Source organism: Cannabis sativa, chromosome X (genome assembly GCF_029168945.1).
Source record: "Cannabis sativa cultivar Pink pepper isolate KNU-18-1 chromosome X, ASM2916894v1, whole genome shotgun sequence".
Taxonomy (NCBI): domain Eukaryota; kingdom Viridiplantae; phylum Streptophyta; class Magnoliopsida; order Rosales; family Cannabaceae; genus Cannabis; species Cannabis sativa.
Window position 1 is genome coordinate 19,757,221 of NC_083610.1, and position 22,489 is coordinate 19,779,709.

The window sequence follows — 22,489 nt, forward strand, 5'->3', positions numbered from 1 at the left end:
TTATTTTTATTTTATAATTATAAAATATTCAAAAGAAGGAGGAATATAGACCTTTAACTTTTTTTATTAAAGTATTATTTTATATAATAGATTGTAATTATAATGAGAATTACATTGACTTTAACATGTAATCATCATTACAGTAATAGATTATAAAAATTAAAATGGAAAAATAAATAATATAATAGGACTATTCACTATTATGGTGAACCAAATATCACCTAAATATTTTCATAATATACATCAGTACTTCAGTGCATTTCTCACTCGGAGTTAGAATAAATATATTTTTGAACTTTTCTTTAAAATTAAAAGTGAATGTTCTTGCATGAATCTCAACTATCACTTGTTCTGATTGTACATATTAATCGTTTTGAACTAAAATAAAACTTATCTTATTCACTCTCAATAATTACATCTTAGTCTCGAGAACATAATTCAGACAAAAGGAAAATAGAAAAGTTTGTTTGGTTTGGTTTTTGGAGAGTACATGTAGATACATTATTGGATTATTGACTCACCCCACTAGCCACCGTTGTTAGTACTGCCCAAACAGATTGACCAAAGTAAGAAAAACACTAATTACAATTGACCCTAAAGAAAAAAAAAAAAACATGTACACTAAAAAAGCCGAGGAACCGTGTGCGCACGTTAGAAACTGAGTACTTTCTTGACCACGTGATTATATGAGAGGAAACATCGTTGAGTCTTGAGGGTGATGGAGGGTGCGCAATGCACTATATTATAAAACTATTAATTTATAGTGTTTTAAAATAACATTCACGTGTATATATAGATTTATTTATTGCATGGATGACTTTTGACTCCAAATTAATCGTACGTGAGCCAACAAAAATGTTGGTTTTTACCTTCCACCACCCTTCCTTTTCCACGTTTGCTCCACTTTATACTATACTCAACTCAACAACACTATTTCCTATATATATTTTATACAATTAATCATGACTAAATTAAAAAAAGTAACAAACTTTCATAAGTTCGAAAGAAAGATAGTGTTTATAGATGAGAAATGCTAAAGGGTATTTATAGCACTCTTTTACATATTAATATCGTTATTGTTCAAATTAAGTATCAGATCTCATATAATTTAATATAATAGCTTTTAAGGAATATCGCTAGTCAATCACAACGCGATATGTCGAGATGATGCTAAGCACTACTATGCCTAATAACAATACTATTTATATATATATGTATAATTTGAGTGCATCTCTGGTTTTGTGCCATCACATATAAAATTGAGGAGTATTATTAGGGACTTATATTTTAATAAAAAAAGAAAAAGAAAATAAATGTATTTTAATTATAATTATTTTCATTAGCTAATAATATTTAATGAGATGCTTAGATTGACATATATAGAGGTTATAATAGATCGGACAGTACGGCCAGCTATATTGAGAATTCAAGATTCGTTCGTGGCCGAAAGCTAGGTTGAATATTTGGTCATTGGTTTATATATGTATATATGATTGAGTTGAGTAATTATATATATTATTATTATTTCAATGTATAATATTATAATTTTATATCAATATCTGTCAAGACAGTTATAAAGTTGGTTAGTTGTTAGTGGTTGTTAGTGGTTGTTATATTTTCTGTTATTAGTTTGTTAGCTCATCTCTGTGTATATAAGGAACTATTGTTCAGCTCAATACAATCAATGGAATTCATTCTTTCTTTCTCTCTGTTTGCTCTGTTCATCTTTCTTCTCTTTTGCTTCCTTTCTTGATCTTTGATGTTCTGCAACAATGGTAAGAAAAGCTCCAAACACTTACATGGTATCAGAGCCTTTCCCACCTTTGGTGGCGAATATGGCTAATGTTGAAGCCAACAATTCCAGCTCCAACAACACTGGTCCTCCACCAGGCTTCTCGAATGCAAATCGATCCAGATCAAAGGAAGATGAATCCTCACCAGTGTACTTCAATCATTCGATCTCGATTAAGTTGAATGACCATAATTTCCTCCTATGGAAACAACAGATCCTTGCTGCTATCAGAGGCAACAGATTGATGAGATACATTCAAGATCATGCTCCTCCTCCTCAATTTCTGAGTGAAGCTGATCATTCTGCAAAAAATTACAATCCTGAATTCTTGGAATGGGAGGTTCAAGATCAACTGTTGGTGTCTTGGCTCCTATCCTCCATGACTGAAAGTTTATTGACTCGAATGGTTGGGTGCAACACAGCCAGACAGATCTGGAGTGCCTTAGAAAAGCACTTTACTCTTCAGGTTTCATCTAAGATCTTGGAGTTCAGAACAAAACTCCAGAATCTCAGAAAAGGATCCTTATCTTTAAACGACTACCTACTGAAAGTGAAGCAACACGTTGATCTTCTGGCTTCTGTTGGTGAAGTCATGTCTGCGCGTGATCATATAGCTGCCATCTTCAAAGGACTGCCAAGCGAATATGATACGTTCATCATCTCGTCGAATACTCGGATTGAAGGATACTCCGTAGCTGAGATAGAAGCTCTCCTTCTTGCCTCTGAATCCAGAATCGAGAAGACAGACAAAGAGTTTGATCTAAATGTCAATCTTGCTTCAACCAATGCTGGATCTGATCTGGAAAATCAGTGGTCATATGAAGCATTTCTAGCTCACTACAATCGAAATTTCAGGGGCTCCAATGGAGCCCCTCGAGGTCAGTTTCCCTACAACCCTCCTTTTTATCCACCAGGTTTTTATTATAACAGAAATGCTAATTCTGGCTTTAATTCCCGAGGTGGATCGAGTTCTATAAATTCTGGGAGGGGAAATTACTTCAATCAATTTGGAGGCAGGCCTCAAACTACTCCAAACAAACCACAATGTCAGATCTGCCATAAGACAGGACATTTGGCCTTGGAGTGCTTTTATCGATTCGACAAAAGCTATACTGGTGTGATTCCTACTTCAGACAGCAACAAATCGATGCAAGCTCATGCTGCTCAAGTGTCAATCCCCACTCAAAGTACAGATACCAAATGGTACCCAGACTCAGGGGCCACGAATCACTGTACTCCAGATGTTACCAACCTGGTTCAAAATGCAGATTACAATGGTCAGGAAAGGCTATATGTGGGGAATGGTTCAGGCCTCACAATTCAACACACTGGTAGTGCATTTTTTAAATCTCAGCAATCTGACAAAACTTTGGTTCTTAAAAATCTTTTGCATATACCTGAAATCACTAAGAATTTACTAAGTGTTTCCAAGTTTGCTCAAGATAATTGTGTTTTCTTTGAATTTCACCCGTTTGTTTGTTATGTCAAGGATCTGAGGACCAAAGTCACAATCTTGACTGGGACACTCCACAATGGCCTATATATTTTTGATCAAGATCAATTCCAGGTGCTATCTCACATTCCCACATCTTGTTCTACTTCCAATCTGCAAAACCAGCAACATGCCTGTCTTGTAACTTCTAATCCTAGTCCTTCTGTCTCGAATAGCAATGCTTGTAATAATTGTCATGATTCATCTGTGTCTGTGTTTGAGTTGTGGCACAATAGGCTAGGACACCCCTCTGAAAGAGTTGTTACTTCTGTACTGAATGCTTGTAATATCTCTGTTAGTAATAAAAATACCAATTCTGTTTGTCAAGCATGTTGTCTTGGAAAAATACACAAAATGCCATTCCCAAAACAGTCCACAACTGTTTATACTGAACCCCTGCAACTCATTGTATCTGATCTTTGGGGCCCTTCATATGTCACTTCACACAATGGCTATAAGTATTACATGAGCTTTGTAGATGCCTATACTAGGTTCACATGGATTTATCTTCTCAAAAATAAATCTGAAGCCCTTAAAACTTTTCAATTTTTCAAAGCTGAAACAGAACTCCAACTAGATAAGAAAATTAAGGTGCTTCAAACTGATTGGGGTGGGGAGTTTAGGAGCTTTACAGAACCACTCAAACTATCTGGTATTGTGCATAGACATCCCTGTCCCACTACTCATGAGCAGAATGGCCTTGTTGAAAGAAAACATAGGCAAATTGTAGAGCATGGACTGAGTATTCTTGCTCAAGCTTCTATGCCTCTCAAATTCTGGGATGAGGCTTTTCGATCTGCAGTATATCTGCATAATCGATTACCTACTCCTGTCCTAAAACAACAATCTCCAATTGAGAGGTTATTCAACATTAAACCTGAGTATAGTAATCTCAGAACCTTTGGTTGCCTATGTTATCCAAATATTAGACCATATAACAGACACAAATTAGATTTTCGATCTTCACCTTGTACATTTGTGGGATATAGCCTGAATCATAAAGGCTATAAGTGTCTAGATGCCTCAGGGAGATTATACATTTCACGTGATGTAATCTTTGATGAAACCAAATTTCCATATGCTTTTCCCAACAATGAACCTTCTGCTTTGCCTTCTAGCAGTGAGGAAACTATGCCCTCTGCTACTATTCCAAAGTCTACTACTCAGTATACTGCAGAATACTTGTTTCCTTCTAATCCACCTGCTCTCACACCTGAAACACCTGTTTATCAACCTGTTGCCACTGTTGAGTCACCTCCACAACTCCAAAATACTGTCTCTGTCATTCCCTCTTCTCAGTCCACCACTCAATTTTTTCCTGATGCTCCAGGTCCTGGTCTTACTCTTGAGTCTCCTCCATCAGTTTCCACTGAACCTATACTACCATCTGTGTCTCAGTCCAAAGTTCCAATAACAAACAAACATTCAATGAAAACTCGAGCTAAGTCTGGGATCTTTAAACCCAAAGTTTATCTTGCTGTTCAAGAACCCACTAATGTAAAAATGGCTATGCAACAAGAAAAGTGGAGGCATGCCATGTCAGATGAGATGGGAGCCTTAAGAAAAAATGTCACTTGGACATATGTTCCATTACCAGATGGAAGAACACCTATTGGGTGTAAGTGGGTCTACAAGATCAAACTTAATGCAGATGGTACCATTAACAAGCTCAAGGCTCGATTGGTTGCTAAAGGCTTTCATCAACAACCTGGGTTTGATTTCACTGAGACTTTCAGTCCAGTGGTTAAACCTGTCACCATAAGGATTGTTTTGTCTCTAGCTTTAGCAAAAGGATGGTGTATACAACAACTAGACATCAATAATGCATTTTTGAATGGTGATCTTAAGGAAGAAGTTTATATGACTCAGCCCCCTGGTTTCGAGTTGCCAGATGCTCCACACTTAGTTTGCAAACTCAATAAGGCTATCTATGGCCTTAAGCAGGCTCCCAGGGCTTGGTTTGATAAACTACACCAATGTCTACTCTCTTTTGGTTTTGTCTCCTCAAAATCTGATCACAGCCTTTTCATACAACATACTTCTCAATCTATGATCTTGTTACTTGTCTATGTTGATGATATCATCATTACCGGTAGTGATGCTACTCAAGTTGCTGCTCTTATTCAGGCCTTGGATAGCAAATTCTCTCTTAAAGATCTTGGCCAATTGCATTATTTCCTTGGCATTGAAGTTGAACATACAGAGACAGGTCTTCATTTATCTCAAGGCAAATACATTAAAGATTTGTTGAGTAGGGCTCAAATGCAGGATGCCAAACCTGCCCCTACTCCCATGACCAGTGGATTAAAGCTTTCTGCTTTTCAAGGTGACCCTGTTGAGAATCCTCAGCACTACCGATCCATAGTTGGAGCCCTACAGTACTTAACCATCACCAGGCCAGAAATCTCATACAGTGTAAATAAAGTGTGTCAATTCATGTCGAATCCTCTTCACACACACTGGAATGCAGTTAAACGGATCTTGAGATATCTCAGTGGTACCATTTCTCATGGTCTGACTCTCCAAAGACCAACAGAACTTGATGTCACTGCCTTCTGTGATGCAGATTGGGCTAGTGATCCTGATGATCGTCGTTCAACATCTGGTTTTTCCATTTTCTTTGGCTCTAATCTTGTTGCTTGGCAGTGTAAGAAGCAACACACTGTTTCTCGTTCAAGCACAGAAGCAGAGTACAGGAGTTTGGCTCAAGTTGTGTCTGAAATCTCTTGGATACACTCTCTTTTCTCAGAAATTCATGTTCAGATTCCTAGGTCCCCTGTCATCTGGTGTGACAACTTGAGTACCATTCTTCTTACTGCAAATCCTGTCCTCCATGCTAGGACTAAGCATATTGAGCTGGACTTATACTTTGTTCGTGAAAAACTTGCTCAGAAACAGGTGCGCATTCAACATGTTCCTGCTGCAGACCAAATAGCAGATGGTTTCACCAAAGCCACATCTACTCCTCGATTTCTTTTGTTTCGAACCAAACTTGGCATTAGTCCATGCACCAATTCCAAGTTTGAGGGGGAGTGTCAAGACAGTTATAAAGTTGGTTAGTTGTTAGTGGTTGTTAGTGGTTGTTATATTTTCTGTTATTAGTTTGTTAGCTCATCTCTGTGTATATAAGGAACTATTGTTCAGCTCAATACAATCAATGGAATTCATTCTTTCTTTCTCTCTGTTTGCTCTGTTCATCTTTCTTCTCTTTTGCTTCCTTTCTTGATCTTTGATGTTCTGCAACAATGGTAAGAAAAGCTCCAAACACTTACAATATCCTTCCATTATTAATTATCTTCATTATTAATCCACCAAAAAAAAAAAAACAGAATAGAAAATTATATGGCCGGCTAATTATGTTTATTTTGGAGTAAGACAGATGAAGATTAATAGAACATAAGACTTATAGAGCTTGAGATTATTAATCATATATATATTAAGGTTGCCCCTATTGTTTTAATTTATATATTTATTTATATACATTGCAAATGTTAAATATATCCTTATTAATAATAAATATTGTTTGTTTGTTTGTTAATTTGTTCTTTTATAATATATTTGCCTTCCTTAGTTAGGCTGTATATATCCATATATACGTACATGTTTCTGTTTTTTTGTTCTTTAAGAAAAGTATATATATTTATGTATATCTCAAAGACTGCACAACTATCGTTATCTTTAATATTATCATATATATTTTTTTTATCAACGGATGATTATGATTGTCTGGTGTGTACATATATATATATTATGTACGTCTCTATATAGTCTATATATATACTTGTAAAATGTGCATATATACTAATATATAATTATAATAATATATTCAAATATATGTAGACAAGACAAGTTCACTTTTTTGCGGTATAAAATTTGGTTTTGAGCAAATATTAAATATGTATATATATAAATATATTAGGTATTACTTGTTTAGAGTTATATTAGAATAATTATTATTTACATAATAATAAAATTAAATTTAATATAATTTAATTATATTTTTTTAAATACATAAAATTTTAATATAATATTAAATTTATCTATAAAAAATTATATTTAACTAATGTTATTAAACAATAAAATAAATAAATGAGTTTAGATATTTTAAATAATATAAAACTAATTAGTTTACTATAAAGTTATTAAAGAAGGAAAATGAAATAATGCAATCACTCATTGCTTGCTATGTTCAGCATTGCAGAGAAACATTTATTGTGCCTATACCTGTCACTACTATAAAAAGCATATTTCCCGTCAATTTTTAATTGACATTAAAAAAAAATTCGTCGGTTGAAATATTTGTATTTGCGTCGATTATCAATCGTCATTTTAAATTATTTTCGTCGGTTTTCAACACTCGTAAACAATTATAAAAATAATTTTTACACTTATCTCGTTTATAATAGACACACTAAATAGACACACAAAAAAAAAACTTCAAATCTGAGCCTAAATAAACTAAATTTAAGCACAATCAAAAACAAAAATAAACACAAATCAAAACCAAGACCTCAAATATTACACAATATAAATACAAATTGAGAGGCAATGAGAGAGTGCTAGCAAGGGGGAGAGAGAGAGAGAGAGAGAGAGAGAGAGAGAGAGAGAGAGAGAGAGAGAGAGAGAGAGAGAGAGAGAGAGAGAGAGAGAGAGAGAGAGAGAGAGAGAGAGAGAGAGAGAATGGGGGTGAGAAACCATACCTGGTGCGAGCGACGAGGGTTATGGTCATCTCGGGGTAGAGGTCGTGATCTACCAACTCATCGGCGAATATCGTGGTCGAGGCAGCTTTTGAGGCCTTGGTTCCCTTATGTAATTTGTACAAATAAAGTTATTATTAAAGAAACTCTTATTTTGATATTTTCTCATATTTATGCGAATCTTAATTTTACATTTGAGAAAATTTTAAAGGACCTGAATAAACTTAAAGTTTATGGTTTATTCGCTTAGGTATATTGCCACATAAAGTATATTATTATATAGTAAATATATATTGTATTACATGGAAGATAATACTTGACACATAATGAGGATATGTCGCTATGATTCTTATATTTATTATATAATGAGAAATGTTGGGTTTGAATGTTTTGGTCTAAATATGTAATATCCAGATTAAAATAGTATTTAATTTTTTCTCTCCTTGGGATATTAATTGTGTGAGGATAATTATCTTATATATTTGTGTTGTTAGTGAGTTGAGATTGTTGCTTAGATTATTGTACCAACTTTCTAGAGAGAGTTAAAGTTATATTAACTACGAAAGTAAAATATTATGGTATTTTTACAAGGTAGGTAATCATTTAATTAAAGCCCAATGTGAAAGTTTATTAGGGTTTTATAAATTATTTAGTGGATTTTAATTAATGGTATAAGTGATATTAAATAACATTATTATAGAGTTAATGTTAAAAATTCGTAGGTTTGGATAAATTCGCAGGATTAAAAACTGTTTTACTAAAACGATCATATCTGGAGTTCTAGAGCTCGGATTGAGGTGATTTCAGTGGCGTTGGAAAGATAATTCAAAGATCTATCAATTATGTAGAAATAGATTTATCGTAATTTTAACTTTATTGGGGTCAAAATCAAGGTACAAAGTGACGACCTGTTAAGTTTAGTATAGAAACCCTAAGTTTTAAAATTCAAATTTAAAACTTATAACTAACAAATAAGATTTTTATTTAATTATTCTATTTAGAGTTAAATTAGTATCAGATTACAGGGGTTATTTTATTATTTTATTTTATGGGTTTAATTAGATTATAAAACCTAAATCTATCACATTCTTGATACGTAATATGCAGAGCCTCTAACCCTGAGAAAAATAAAACTCAATCTCAATCTCTTTCTTTCAGCCTGAATACAATTCTTAGAGAAGACACTCATAAAATCCTATACCCTACAAGTTATCCATCTCGCTATCTATCAAAGATTTATAATTTTCCTTCTTGTTTCATTCTCTTCGCCAAACACTCATGATTTTCATCAACATAACATTGAGATCATCATCACCATTCTAATAATTTGAGATTTCAAGATCTAGCACTGATTAAGAAGAGTCATCAAGAGGTAAGAGAGTTCTTCCACTTATTGTTGTGAACTTTTAGGTTAAACTATGAAATCTCGTTTTTATTTTTTTTCTGAAAATTATTGTCTTAGTAAAATAGTCATATCTCTCTCAATATTGATCCGTTTCCAGCGATTTTTGTATCGTTAGAAAGCTTATTCGATGATCTAAAATTTTTATGAAGAAACTATTCACCATTTCGGTGATATTCTATGTCGAAAATTATCATCTTTCTGATATTGTTGTAAATCGTTTTTTTCATATTCCCAGAAAAAGTACTTTCACTTAAAATACCATAACTCTCTCAATTCTTGTCCATTTTTAATGATCTATATATGGTTTCAAAGCTTATTCAATTTGGCATAAGTTTTATGAAGAAACATTTCGTGAATTCGGAGTTATACTATGTCGAAAAGTTAGTTTCCTTCTGTATCATGTAATTCGTTTCTTGAATCTTGTTCTTCCAAAACTGTTTTGGTAAAATTGTAATATCTCTTTGAATATAATTCCAATTTAAGAGATTTTAGTATCATTGGAAAGGGAATTTAATTTCCTAAAACTTTCATGAAGATGTTATCTTCTAGTTCTGAACCTTTCAATACAAAAAGTTTGTATTTTTGCTAAGTCGTATAATTCGTTACTCCATATTCCTTCTCAGAAATAGTTTCAGTAAAACAATCATAACTCTCTCAGTTTTAATCCATTTTTAATGATCTTTATATCGTTGGAAAGATAATGGAATTTCCTATAATTTTTATGAAGACAATTTTTACTGAATTAGTGTAGTTGTTGGTCAAAAATAGTAATCTTTCTGCTATACTGTAAGAGTACGAATTTTAATATTAGGGCCTTGACCCATGTCTTATTATAGGTAGTAGTGACAAGATAACAACTCTTAAGCAGCGGGATTTGAGGTAAGGAAATTAGATAGTGTTATATGTGTTTATCTGCATAAATTTGGATTCTTTGTGTACTGAAATATGAGTTATGATTTGTTACTATAAGTCTGTATATGGTACTGAGAATGTGTGGTATGGACACAATATTCGGAAATTGATATATAAATTATGGTTGTTATGACTTGTATATGTGTATGTTGTATGTTGTGTATTGTATGTTGTATGGTGTATTGTTGTATGTTATATGTTGTATGTTATATGTTGTATGCTAACGTCTCAGGTAAAGTGAGAGACCATGGTGGGGTATGATACGGGATAAGGCCGTTGAATGTAGAGATACCCTACCCTGCATTTTCCTGAGTCGTGTATGAGATTGTTATGGTGGGTATGATACAGTGATGTTACTGTTGAATATAGAGATACCCTATCCTATAACAATGGTAGGGCTGCATAGGCCCATGTTATTATATGGGCAGATTAGGCCCAGGATATTGTAGGGTCAGACTAGGCCCGGGTTATGTAAGTAATGGCTATGATATGCCAATGTTGTGATAATGACATTATTATTTATAGTATTGATATGATTATGTTATGAGTATGATATTGGAGTTATGATCTCTGTATATGTGTACGGTGTGAACAAATAGTATAGACTTGTATGATAAAGGTTTCCATATGTACAGTTATTTGGTTATAGTTATAAAAGAGCATGTATGATATTGCTAAAACTTAATAGATACATTAATGGTATGTGTGATATTATATGGTATTGTTTGATAAGCATTTCCTTACTGAGCTTTTAGCTCACCCCCCTTACTTTCCCCCTACAGGTATTAGACAGGGAAGTATGTATAGTGAGCAGGGTCAGTTAAGTACGTATACTGTGAGCGGCTACGGGCGGACAAACGATCTAGAACGCCGGTGGTGCCTTAGTTTTATTTTAAGCAGTTGATAAATCTAACACAGTGGAAATGCATTATTTAAAATTATTTACTTACTGTATCTTGTTTTACAAGTGAAGGATCCTTCTCTGTTGCATTTTGATTTTTTTTTTTAAAATCCACTGTTGTATTTAAATTATTTTTTTTATCTTTTCAAATTATGCATGAAAATAGTATTTTTGTAAAAATAAGGCAAAATACTGGGGCGTTACAAAATACTAACCAAATGGGAGAATATTAGAATATTTTTATTTATAGAATTAAAATAAAGTAATTTATTTTGAGATAAATTACTATTTTATATTCATTGAATTCGGACAAATTTAATTACGTGATATTCTATATATGGTCAGATTTTGATATTCATTACTCGATTTGATTTTTCAATTAATTGTCAAAATATTCTTACAAATAATGTGGTGCAGATACTAATGAAGTATCTCACCTATAAATATAGGGTCTCGATTACTGAGCTCTTCACTCATTATGTGAAAACAACATTCCATCTAAAGAGAGTTGAGAGAGCGAGGAAGCTCGAATCTTCATATTGAAGCTATCACTGAGATTGAAAAGCTCAAACATCAATGACTGGAGGTATATCGGTCCTTTCATCACATATACGATTTTGATATGTTTATAGTTTTTTCGCATTACATAACGTTCATATATGTTTCATTTTTATATTATATTATAGTCTAACAATATTTACTAAAATATGAGGGAAAAAAAAAGTTTTGATATATATAACATGGAAACTTAATTGCCCATAACGTGACATTTTTAAAAAATTTAAAAATATGGGATAAATCATCGTAGATAAAAAAAGAATACTATAAAAAACTCAAGAATTTATATATAAAATTTATTTCTATATAATTAAAACTAATTCCCTAATAAAGAAATAGTTTCTTGATGAAAAAACTAGTTTCTTAATGAAAAAATTGGTCTATTGATGAAGAAACTAATTTCTTTATGAAATCATCATAGATAATAAGGAATATCATAAAAAAATTTACTTGATTTCTTAATGAAAAACTAATTTTTGGAATACGATACATTTCACTTCTCTAGGTTATGCTTCAAACCAAAAAAAAAAAAAAAAGTTTTAAAACATTAAATATGAGATTTAGAAAGATATTTACATTAGGGATAATTACATAAAGTACTATTTTTTGTAAAATATTTATACTTTTACGTTTGAAGATTTTTTTTTTTTTTATATTTTTACAATTTTCTATGGAAACAATATGAAAACAATAAGAAAAACTACATAAAAATAATAGGAAAATAACATCTGAACAACATAAAAATGACCACAAAAAATAATATACAGATAACAAAAAATCAACAACAAATTAACAACCGTGCAACATAAAAAAGATCGTATTTTTTGTAAATAAAATTATAAAAAATTATTTAAAATTCCTTACAACCGTATTTTGTAATTTTTGTGTTGTTTGTGATATAATCTCTTTATTATAATAGAAAATTTTTTATTGTATACCCACTTTATTTTACATGTTTTAATTTTTACCTTTATTTTTATATTTTTTTTTTAAGATATATCCATTTTTATAGATGATGTCTCATTATATCTTTTAAGTTAATGAAAATTATATGCTAGATTTAAGTGAAAGGTAATGTTACATTGGGTAACTTACTCACAAAAACGGGTATATTTTAATGAGATATAAAATGAGAGTATTTTTGATTCACAAATATAAAAGAGAAATATTTCTCAACTTATCTCATAACAATATGAACTAACCTATGGGCAAAAAAAAATAAATATGAAAGATGAATAAAGTTATAAATCTAACATAATTAAGTGAAAAAGACTTTTAAATATTATATTATTAAATGTAATTTCCTAATAATAAAAGGGTAAATATCATTTTGGACTTTGTGTTTTATAAAAGTTACAAATTGAAGCCTCTGTTTTGTTAAATGACAAAATAGATTCTGTATTTTCTAAAAGTGAACCTGAACTAATAATTTTTTTATTAAAATAAAATTTTGTAATAATCTGATCTAGAGATTTTAGGATAAAACTGGTTACATTTTCTGTATGAGTTTGTATTAAAAATTGTCTTAAAATTTGTTATATTAAAAAAAAAAATTGTTGAAAAGTTGAGCTCAAGATCCTATTTTTAATATTTTGAAAAAATATAGAGTCTATTTTATTATTTAAGATAGTTCAACTAGTAACTTTTACAGATCCAAAATAATATTTACCCCTAATAAAATCTCTAGCCAACATAAATTAATCTCTTTATGTACTACCGATTTATTGCATGCTCCCAAGCCCAATACATACTTTTGGGTCACTAAAAAAAAGTGTACTATTTGATTAATATTTGATTGTTTTTTGCTTCTCCTCTTAATAATTAATTAAACATCTGTCTGTCCCCCTTAAATAAGGCTTTTATTTATTTGTACTTTCAGAGTGGCATACATTTTTAAAGACTGCTAATTAAACCCCCGCCCCATCACAATTAAGATTAACACGTATAATTAATAATTGTATTAATTTTCTTTTACCTTTCTAAAAAATAAAAGTAAAATCGAACTCAAATATCTCAACTTTGTGTAATAACATAAAAAACGGCTAAGTGTTATGTTTAATTAATTCAAGAGAATTGTTAAAAAGCATTAATTTATGGATGCCTAGCACTTTTCTCATTATATCAATATTGATGTAATTAAGTGTTAGATTTCATATAACTTAAGAAAATATTTTTTTAGAGTATCACTAAGAGAAATATTAAAGGGCATCGGTAGTGCCTAACACCCTCCTATGTATTAATTTCGCTATTAGTCTAATTAAGTATCGAGTCTCATATAACTTAATGCAATAACTTTTAGGGAGTACCGTAACTAATCACAAGACGATATATTTAAAAGATATTAAGCACTACTGATACCCAATAACAATGCTCTATCGTTAACTAATCATAAAACACCACCTATAAAAAATATTAGACACTATTAACACTAAATAACAATGCTCTCAAATCAAAGCAAAGCAAAGCATTGAGAAAAATCTATCGTCATGAAAGTGATGTAAGCTTAACTTAAACCTAATTATCACCCAATACACATTAGTGGTCCACCTACTATTTTGGCTCCAACAAAGCCAAAAAGGACCAGCACTTTTTCTTGCCCTCTTGCACTTGGCTTACTTATATATTAATATTAATAATATATTTATTATACAGTTCTTGTAACTTGTCCATGGTCAATATACAAGAGAGATTATAAAATATATAACTTTACTCTAATATATATATTTTCTATAAATAAACCTAACCATGCATGACAGCTAACAAAAAGCAAAACACGCAAAATAAAGAAGACAATTATGGACGTGATTATAGATATTTTAATATTTGCCTTTTTATCCAAACACATATTGAAAATTATTCTAAAAAAATTGACAAAACTTTATGATCAAAATACTAATTAAGTTAATTACTCTTTAGAACCGGCAAGTAATCGTGTGTGGCTGTACCTACGTACGTACACGACACTACAAAAACAATATGTAGTGTATAATTTAGACTGAAATTGTTGAATTTGTGAGTAAAAATCTGGATTAAATCAAAAAGTCCTTATAAGTTAGTTTAATTGAGTAACAAATTCGAATAAGTATATTTTAAAATGGATTAATTACGTGCAGATAATTGAAAGAAGGGAAAGATTGAAAAAGAAGTCTTCAATTTGTTTTTGAATGACTTTTATATAAAAAGTCAAATCGTATAGTTTTTCACCAACTTTGAATTTTATCTATTCCCACGTTTTTTTTAGAAATATTCAAATGTAATATTGTGACTAGTATTCTCGGTATCATACTATTAATTAAATAAGTATTGGGTCTCATATAATTTAAAAAAATAAATCTCAAATAATATCGTTAACCAATCGTAAAACGCCACGTATAAAAAGTACTAAGAACCACTGTTCCCAAAAATTAAGATCTTTGTGAAAAAGTAGTGTCCATTTAATGTGTTAAACCAATCTAAGTTTGACACGTCAATTAAATAAAAAATTAAACCTTTAACTGAATCAATAAAAATAGTTAGTATATTTAATATAAATTAAAGGGGAATTAACTCATATACTGTTTTTTTAATTTTATTTTTTTAAATTTACAGTTTGAGTTTCTAAAGTGGTTGCAGCGCTAATTGCAATAAGAGTTTCTATACGATATTTTTTTGCGATTTAGATTGCAGCACTAGTTGCAATAGGGGTTTCCACATAAAATTTCGTAAAAATACAAAAAAAAATATTTAGAAGTATAAAAATAAAAAAACCCTAAATTAAATTAATTAACATGTTAAATTTAAATTGGTTTAATATATAACAATGCTCTCTTTTTTTTTTTTTTCCATCTTATCATTTGCAAAATACGCCAATTTTTTCAACTCTATCTTTTGTTTCTCGTCAAACATTCTTCATCAGTTCCATAACATCAAGTCATTTTTTTTTTTTTAAAAAAAAAACCTTGAAAATGAAACCTCTATTAATAATAATATTATATTGATATAAATATATCTATATTAGAGTACATGAATAAATATGCGATTAATAATTAATTAATGAAAAAAAATTAAAACATATGTACGGTGACCTCCACATGGGTATGAAAATTCAATTGGTAGACTTGAAAGGATAATGTAATGTCGGTTGAAACTCTTAATATAATATCCTAGATTCTCTTCAAATTACCAAACTCAAAATAAAATTAAACAAACAATAAAATAAATGATTCTCATAAATTAATTTAGCTTATATTATTATATGATTGAGACGGTTAGCAGTGTCTTTATCAGTTTATATAAAATATGCTTTAATTTTTTTTTAACATTCCTATTTGGAATGCTTTTTAAGGTGTTATATAAATTTGATATCGTTTGGTAACATTTTTGTTTTCTAATTTTTTAATCACAAAATGAAAGTAAAATTTTTGTTTTTAAAAATTTTGCTCTTAAAAAACAAAAATGCGTTCTGTAACCACTTTTGTTTTATAATTTTAAAAACAGAAAACAAAAATGTGTTCTGTAAAGTTTATTTTCATTTTTATTTTTTGATTTTATTTATGTGGGGTCTAGGTCCGGGGTCGGATTTGGGTTCAAGTCAGAGGCCGGGTTCAGTGCCAGGACCGTGGGGGTATTTGGGTCCGGGTCATGATCGAAGTCCAAGATATTGATTAAGAAAAAAAATTGTTTTAAAAAATATTGAAAGTGATTTTTTTGTTTTTAAAATTTTGATTCTCAATTAAAAAATTGAAAAGTAAAAACAGTTTTATAGAACATGTTTTTGAAAAATATTTTCACTTTTTCAATTTTAAAAACAGAAAACTGATTAAAAAAGTGTTACCAAACGGCACCAAAGGTAACATGTTTAGCAGTTTTTTATATTAAATTAAAATGTATAACACTTAAAAATACACTAATATTAATATGTTTATATTTTTATAGTGTTTGATATCTTAAGGTGTTCCATAAGTACATTTTTTCCCAGGTATTTTCATATTTACACTTTAAAATATTTTTATTTGTATTTTTACAGAAATTTACATAGAAATTCACTTAACAACTAACGGAGCAAGTTAAATCAGAACCGAAATTCATATAACAACTTACATAAAAATTACCGGAACAATCCAAATCGTAAATTAAAAAAAAAAAAATAATATATAAGTAAATTAAAAAAAATAATAATATATAAGTAAATTAAAAAAAATAATAATAAATGCTTTTTTTTTTTTACTGCATGCATGCCCATTAACTGTATTTTTAATTATCTTCAGTTCGGTTGTTGAGAAACAATATTTTAGGTTTTCGGCCATAAAACAATTTATTATGATTAGATAAAGAATATGATGTAAATTAAGTTAGAAAATTGAAAATTATTGACACCGGCCAGATCAATTTTGATCAACTTCTTTTCAAACAAAAACAAAAACATTACATACAGCACAGAATATTAATTACTGGAATTTACATTAATTTGGCCGGCTGGCTGCTATTGAAGAATCTTTATATAAATAAATATATATAAAAACATTAACAATTTATAGAATATAATACTAATATTCTCATTCAACTATATATACAATAACCACATACCTGCTTAATACAATTAAAACTGTCAAATTACATAACGTATACATTTAACTAATTAAAGAAATATTAATCTGTACGCGCCAGATATTGATTTTTTCTTTGTATTATTATCATAGATTTTTGTTTTTTAAGTCGATCGGATGCAAATTAATAAAATGAAGTATTTAATATGTGTATGTGTGTACATATATACATATTTATTTAAATATAAGTTGATATAATCTGAGTTGTATATAAATAAAATAATTAAATTGGAATTAATATATATAGCATTATAATGCAGCAACATAAGGAAGCGTGGAGGAAATGAGCACACGTGATTGGCCCCAAAAGACAAATTTGCGAATCACCTGTGAATCTTATGGCGGTTGTATTCCACTTGTTGTGTCACAATCACTTTCAATTGTTTTGGTCCTACGTAATTATATAAAAATGTTCAACCATATTTCTTTATTTATTAAAAAAAAAAATGAAGAAGTAGAACACGGACCTAAATTAATGTTCAAGTTCAACATTTAAAGTTAAATATATACATATGTTGAAAAAAGAAGAAAAAAAATTCTCAATTGTTTTCTTATCATGATGATTTTATTTCAACTCTTCCATAGTAAAAGAAGCTCATCAATTATATTAAGAAAAAGGTAGAGTCAAATTCTTCAATTAATGCATTTGGTCATTTTTTCAAAACCAAAAATAGGGTAGCTCTATTTTATTTTATTATATTTTTGTTGCTTCTTTTTTAGTGAATGACTATAAGTCAAATTAAAACGATTAAGAATAATTGAATAACAACAATAATAAAAATATATAAAGTAAAGAAAATACTAAGATTGTTATAGAAATTTGACCATATGATGTGGTACTAGCCTATTCTCCTTTTACTTGTATTGATTGTGAGAAGAGAAGTAAGAAGTACTTGGTTTCTCGTGGAAGCTCTTACAATGATCTCTGAGTATTTCGAATTTATGATTCTTTGCTGAAATTTCATGTGTTTTTTCTAAATGAATTTCATGTCCCTAAATAGTGAGATATGTGTCCACTATTTATAGGAATTAATTATATCAAATTAGTTTCTCAAAATTAACAAGGAATAAAATGGGAAATCTGTTTACTTTTTATAATTATAATACGTAGAATAGAAAACCATGTAAGTTTTCGTTCTTCTCCAATTCTACGAATCTATCTCATGAATTTAAAAATAGTGTCGTGTCTTGCAAGTTTTGAGATATATAGGATATATCTCTAAAAATATCCAACTCGTGACCTCTGGTCAGCATATGCGAACTGTTGTGCATTGGACGCTGGTCGGATGGTGTCATTCACCTTGCACGGAGTACTCTTTTATTCGGAAAGTAACACTTGTCTAGCAAGCCTAATTCACTTGGAGTAGTGTATGAGGCTTGGAGCCTTCATTAAGCGTATCATTCTGCCAGTCTGGATGATCTGTTAGGGAAGCTTATTCACCTTACGAAAAGAGCGATGCTAGAACAAGTTATTTTCCTTCCGCAAACTTACTGGTCAAACACTCTCTATGATCAGATGGCTCTTTATCCGTGCAACATACTATTTGGACATGATCTCTTTCTCCACGAAAGGGAATATAGTATATCCGTGAATTCGCCTATTACTAATTATTTTTGCCACTTATCAATTTATTATACGCAACATTATCAAAGAAAAATTGGGATGACAATTTTATTTCTTTATATAATACACCAACATTTTTCAAAATTTGCTCATAATTAAACAAAAATGAAAGAAAGCTTAAGAAACAATATAAATTTAATACTTAAACAATTCCGTAATTATTTTGATCAAGGCCGAATAGATTTGACTTTGAAACAGCACAGCACACCACCAATGTACTATTTCCCTTAAACCGTAAGTTGAGCACGAGTCATTGCAAAAGAGAAAAAAGAAGAAAAAAAAAACATATTGTAGTTTGTGATTTTGTTTTTCTCGATAAGATATATACTGTATTAGGGGATTTGTTTATTTATATAATTAATTTAATTTAAATTAAAAAGAAAAAGTGGGAAAACAGTGTTAAATTAACAAACAGCCATAGTGCACTTATTTGGGCATCTGTCTCACGTGGAAGGGTTACAACAGTAGAAATTGCCTAGTGTGCCGGCACCCCATCGCTGTCCACGACCAACAATTTTACCAGAAAAAAGACGAGTGGTTGGCTGACGCGTATTAACTTCCAAAAAATAAAAAATAAAATAAAATTTATTTTTTCTCTCTTCTTAGCTGACATGGCGGTCATCTAACCCCACATGCCTGCCTCATTTCAGGCCAGGTCTACGTGTTGTGGACCCCACTTTGTCCCCTTCTGTCACTACAACTCCCCCACCAGACATAATTTCTCTATCTTTCTTTCTCTCCCTCCCACGACTCTCACTAAATTCAATTCCAAGTTTACCTTTTGCTCTCGGTCCAACTTATCTTACGTGGCTCCTGACGTGTCACTTTTTTTTTTAATTTTAAATTCTCTTCCTCTTATCTTCCCACTATAAATACTACCCCTCATCCCAGTACTACTCCACAACCTCAGCAACTCAACACACAATCTTCTCTTCTTTATCGTTCCTCATCCGATTCCTTTTCTAATTTTTTAGACTAAAACTTTGTCATAAATTATTGTATCTGAAAAAAAAATGGCTGTGGACTCGGCTCTATCTTCTCCTTTAGGCCCTCCGGTCTGTGAAAAAGACGCAAAAGCCCTCCAATTCATTGAGGAAATGACACGAAACGCCGATGCCGTACAGGAAAAGGTGTTGAGTGAAATCTTGGCTAGAAATGCCCATACTGAGTACCTGAAAAGGTTCAAACTCGGTGGCGCAACCGATCGTGAAACTTACAAATCTGAACTTCCGGTAATTACTTATGAGGATCTTCAGCCTGAAATTCAACGAATTGCTAATGGAGATCGCTCTCCTATCTTGTCCGCTCACCCCATTACAGAATTTCTCACAAGGTGAAGACTTGTTTGTAATTTCAATGCCATAATTTATATTATATAATTTTTTTTAATTCAAATTTTAATGGTAATTACAGTTCTGGGACTTCAGCTGGCGAAAGAAAACTCATGCCGACGATTAAGGAAGAGTTGGATCGCCGCCAACTACTATACAGCCTACTCATGCCAGTAATGAACCTGTAAGTTTCAAGACATTTTAATTTTAATTTAATTTAATATTATATAAATATATTAAATCGATGAAAAAGCGTTACTTTCAAGTAATTAATCATTAGTTATTTATTTTTTTATTAACTTGAATTATTATGCTATGTACAGTTATGTGCCTGGATTGGACAAAGGCAAAGGACTATATTTTCTGTTCATAAAGTCCGAAACAAAGACACCGGGTGGACTTGTGGCCCGACCCGTACTCACAAGCTACTACAAAAGCGAACACTTCAAGACCCGACCTTACGATCCGTACAATGTATACACCAGTCCCAACGAGGCTATTCTTTGCCCTGACTCCTTCCAAAGCATGTACACTCAGATGGTCTGTGGTTTATTTGAACGCAACAAAGTTCTACGCCTCGGGGCGGTTTTTGCTTCGGGTCTTATTCGGGCCATCCGTTTCCTCCAGCTCAATTGGGCCCAACTCGCCCACGATATCAGAACCGGATCCCTGAATTCGAAAATTACTGACCCGGAATTGAAAGAATGCATGAACAGAGTCATGAGACCGGACTCCGAACTCGCCGATTTCTTAACGGCCGAGTGTTCCAAGGACGATTGGGAAAGAATCATTACCAGAATCTGGCCCAACACAAAGTACCTTGACGTAATTGTGACCGGAGCCATGGCTCAGTACATACCCACATTGGATTATTACAGCGGTGGGTTACCACTGGCTTGCACCATGTACGCATCCTCCGAATGCTATTTCGGGTTAAACTTGAACCCGATGTGTAAACCCGCGGAGGTTTCGTACACCATCATGCCCAACATGGCCTACTTCGAATTCCTCCCACACGACCCAAAAACGGCGTCGTCTAAAACCGTTGACTCTAAGCTAATTGAGCTTGTTGACGTGGAAGTCGGAAAGGAATACGAACTTGTAATCACAACCTACGCAGGTTTGTACCGTTACAGAGTCGGCGATATCCTCCGAGTCACGGGGTTCCACAACTCAGCACCTCAGTTTCACTTCGTGAGGCGAAAAAACGTTTTACTCAGCATTGACTCGGACAAGACCGACGAGGCTGAGCTTCAGAAAGCAGTGGAGAACGCGTCGAAGCTTCTGAAGAAATTCAATACGAGCGTAGTCGAGTACACCAGCTACGCCGATACGACGACTATTCCGGGTCACTACGTGATTTACTGGGAGTTGCTGGTGAAAGAGGCGGCGAACTCGCCTGATGAGGAAGTACTGAGTCAGTGTTGCCTGGAGATGGAGGAATCGCTTAACTCGGTGTATCGACAAGGACGAGTTGCGGACCACTCAATTGGAGCGTTGGAGATTCGGGTCGTGAGATCCGGAACATTTGAGGAGTTGATGGACTACGCGATCTCTAGAGGCGCGTCGATTAATCAGTATAAGGTACCGAGGTGTGTGAACTTTACTCCCATAATGGAGCTATTGGATTCGAGAGTGGTATCCACGCACTTCAGCCCCGCGTTGCCGCATTGGACGCCAGAAAGGAGACTGTAGTTTAATTTATTATTAATTATCCTATTTTGGATCAAGTCAACGATTTAAGTTAATTAACTATCTTTGTTTAATATTTATGGGTTAGGTTTTTGCTCTTATATAAAATTTTATTTTATTTTTTTTTTTTATAAGGAAAAGAGAGAAAAAGAAAGTGTAATGTTTGATTAGGACGTTTCAAAGGTCAGGTTTTGTATTTTGGTTCAATTAACATGTTATCAAGAAAAGGAAATGATGTGACTCTCATGTTATGCTCTTTACTTATGGCTTTATTGGAAAAAAAGAAAAGGTGATGTTCTAATTCAGTGAATTGTGTCATTTTCACTTAGTGGAAAAATCGGGTATGGCAAAAGGTATAAAAGCTCTTTCTTTCTGAACGCAGACCATTAAGCACGGCAGCCTAACGAAAAAAATTTAGATAAATATTTAAGTATAATTTTCTGTAGATAAATAGTTAAGTTTTTTTTTTTTTTGTTGTAATAATATTTAAATTATAATTT

General features: G+C 31.7%; 1 protein-coding gene across 1 annotated transcript; it reads left to right on the forward strand.

Annotated features, from left to right (window-relative positions):
• The first annotated feature begins 19,851 nt into the window (after positions 1–19,851).
• LOC133032566 (probable indole-3-acetic acid-amido synthetase GH3.1) lies at positions 19,852–22,235 on the forward strand. Its single transcript, XM_061106551.1, has 3 exons — positions 19,852–20,299; positions 20,380–20,481; positions 20,621–22,235. The coding sequence occupies exons 1-3, from the start codon at positions 19,980–19,982 to the stop codon at positions 21,990–21,992; spliced, it is 1,794 nt and encodes a 597-aa protein (XP_060962534.1). The 5' UTR covers positions 19,852–19,979; the 3' UTR covers positions 21,993–22,235.
• Positions 22,236–22,489: the final 254 nt, after the last annotated feature.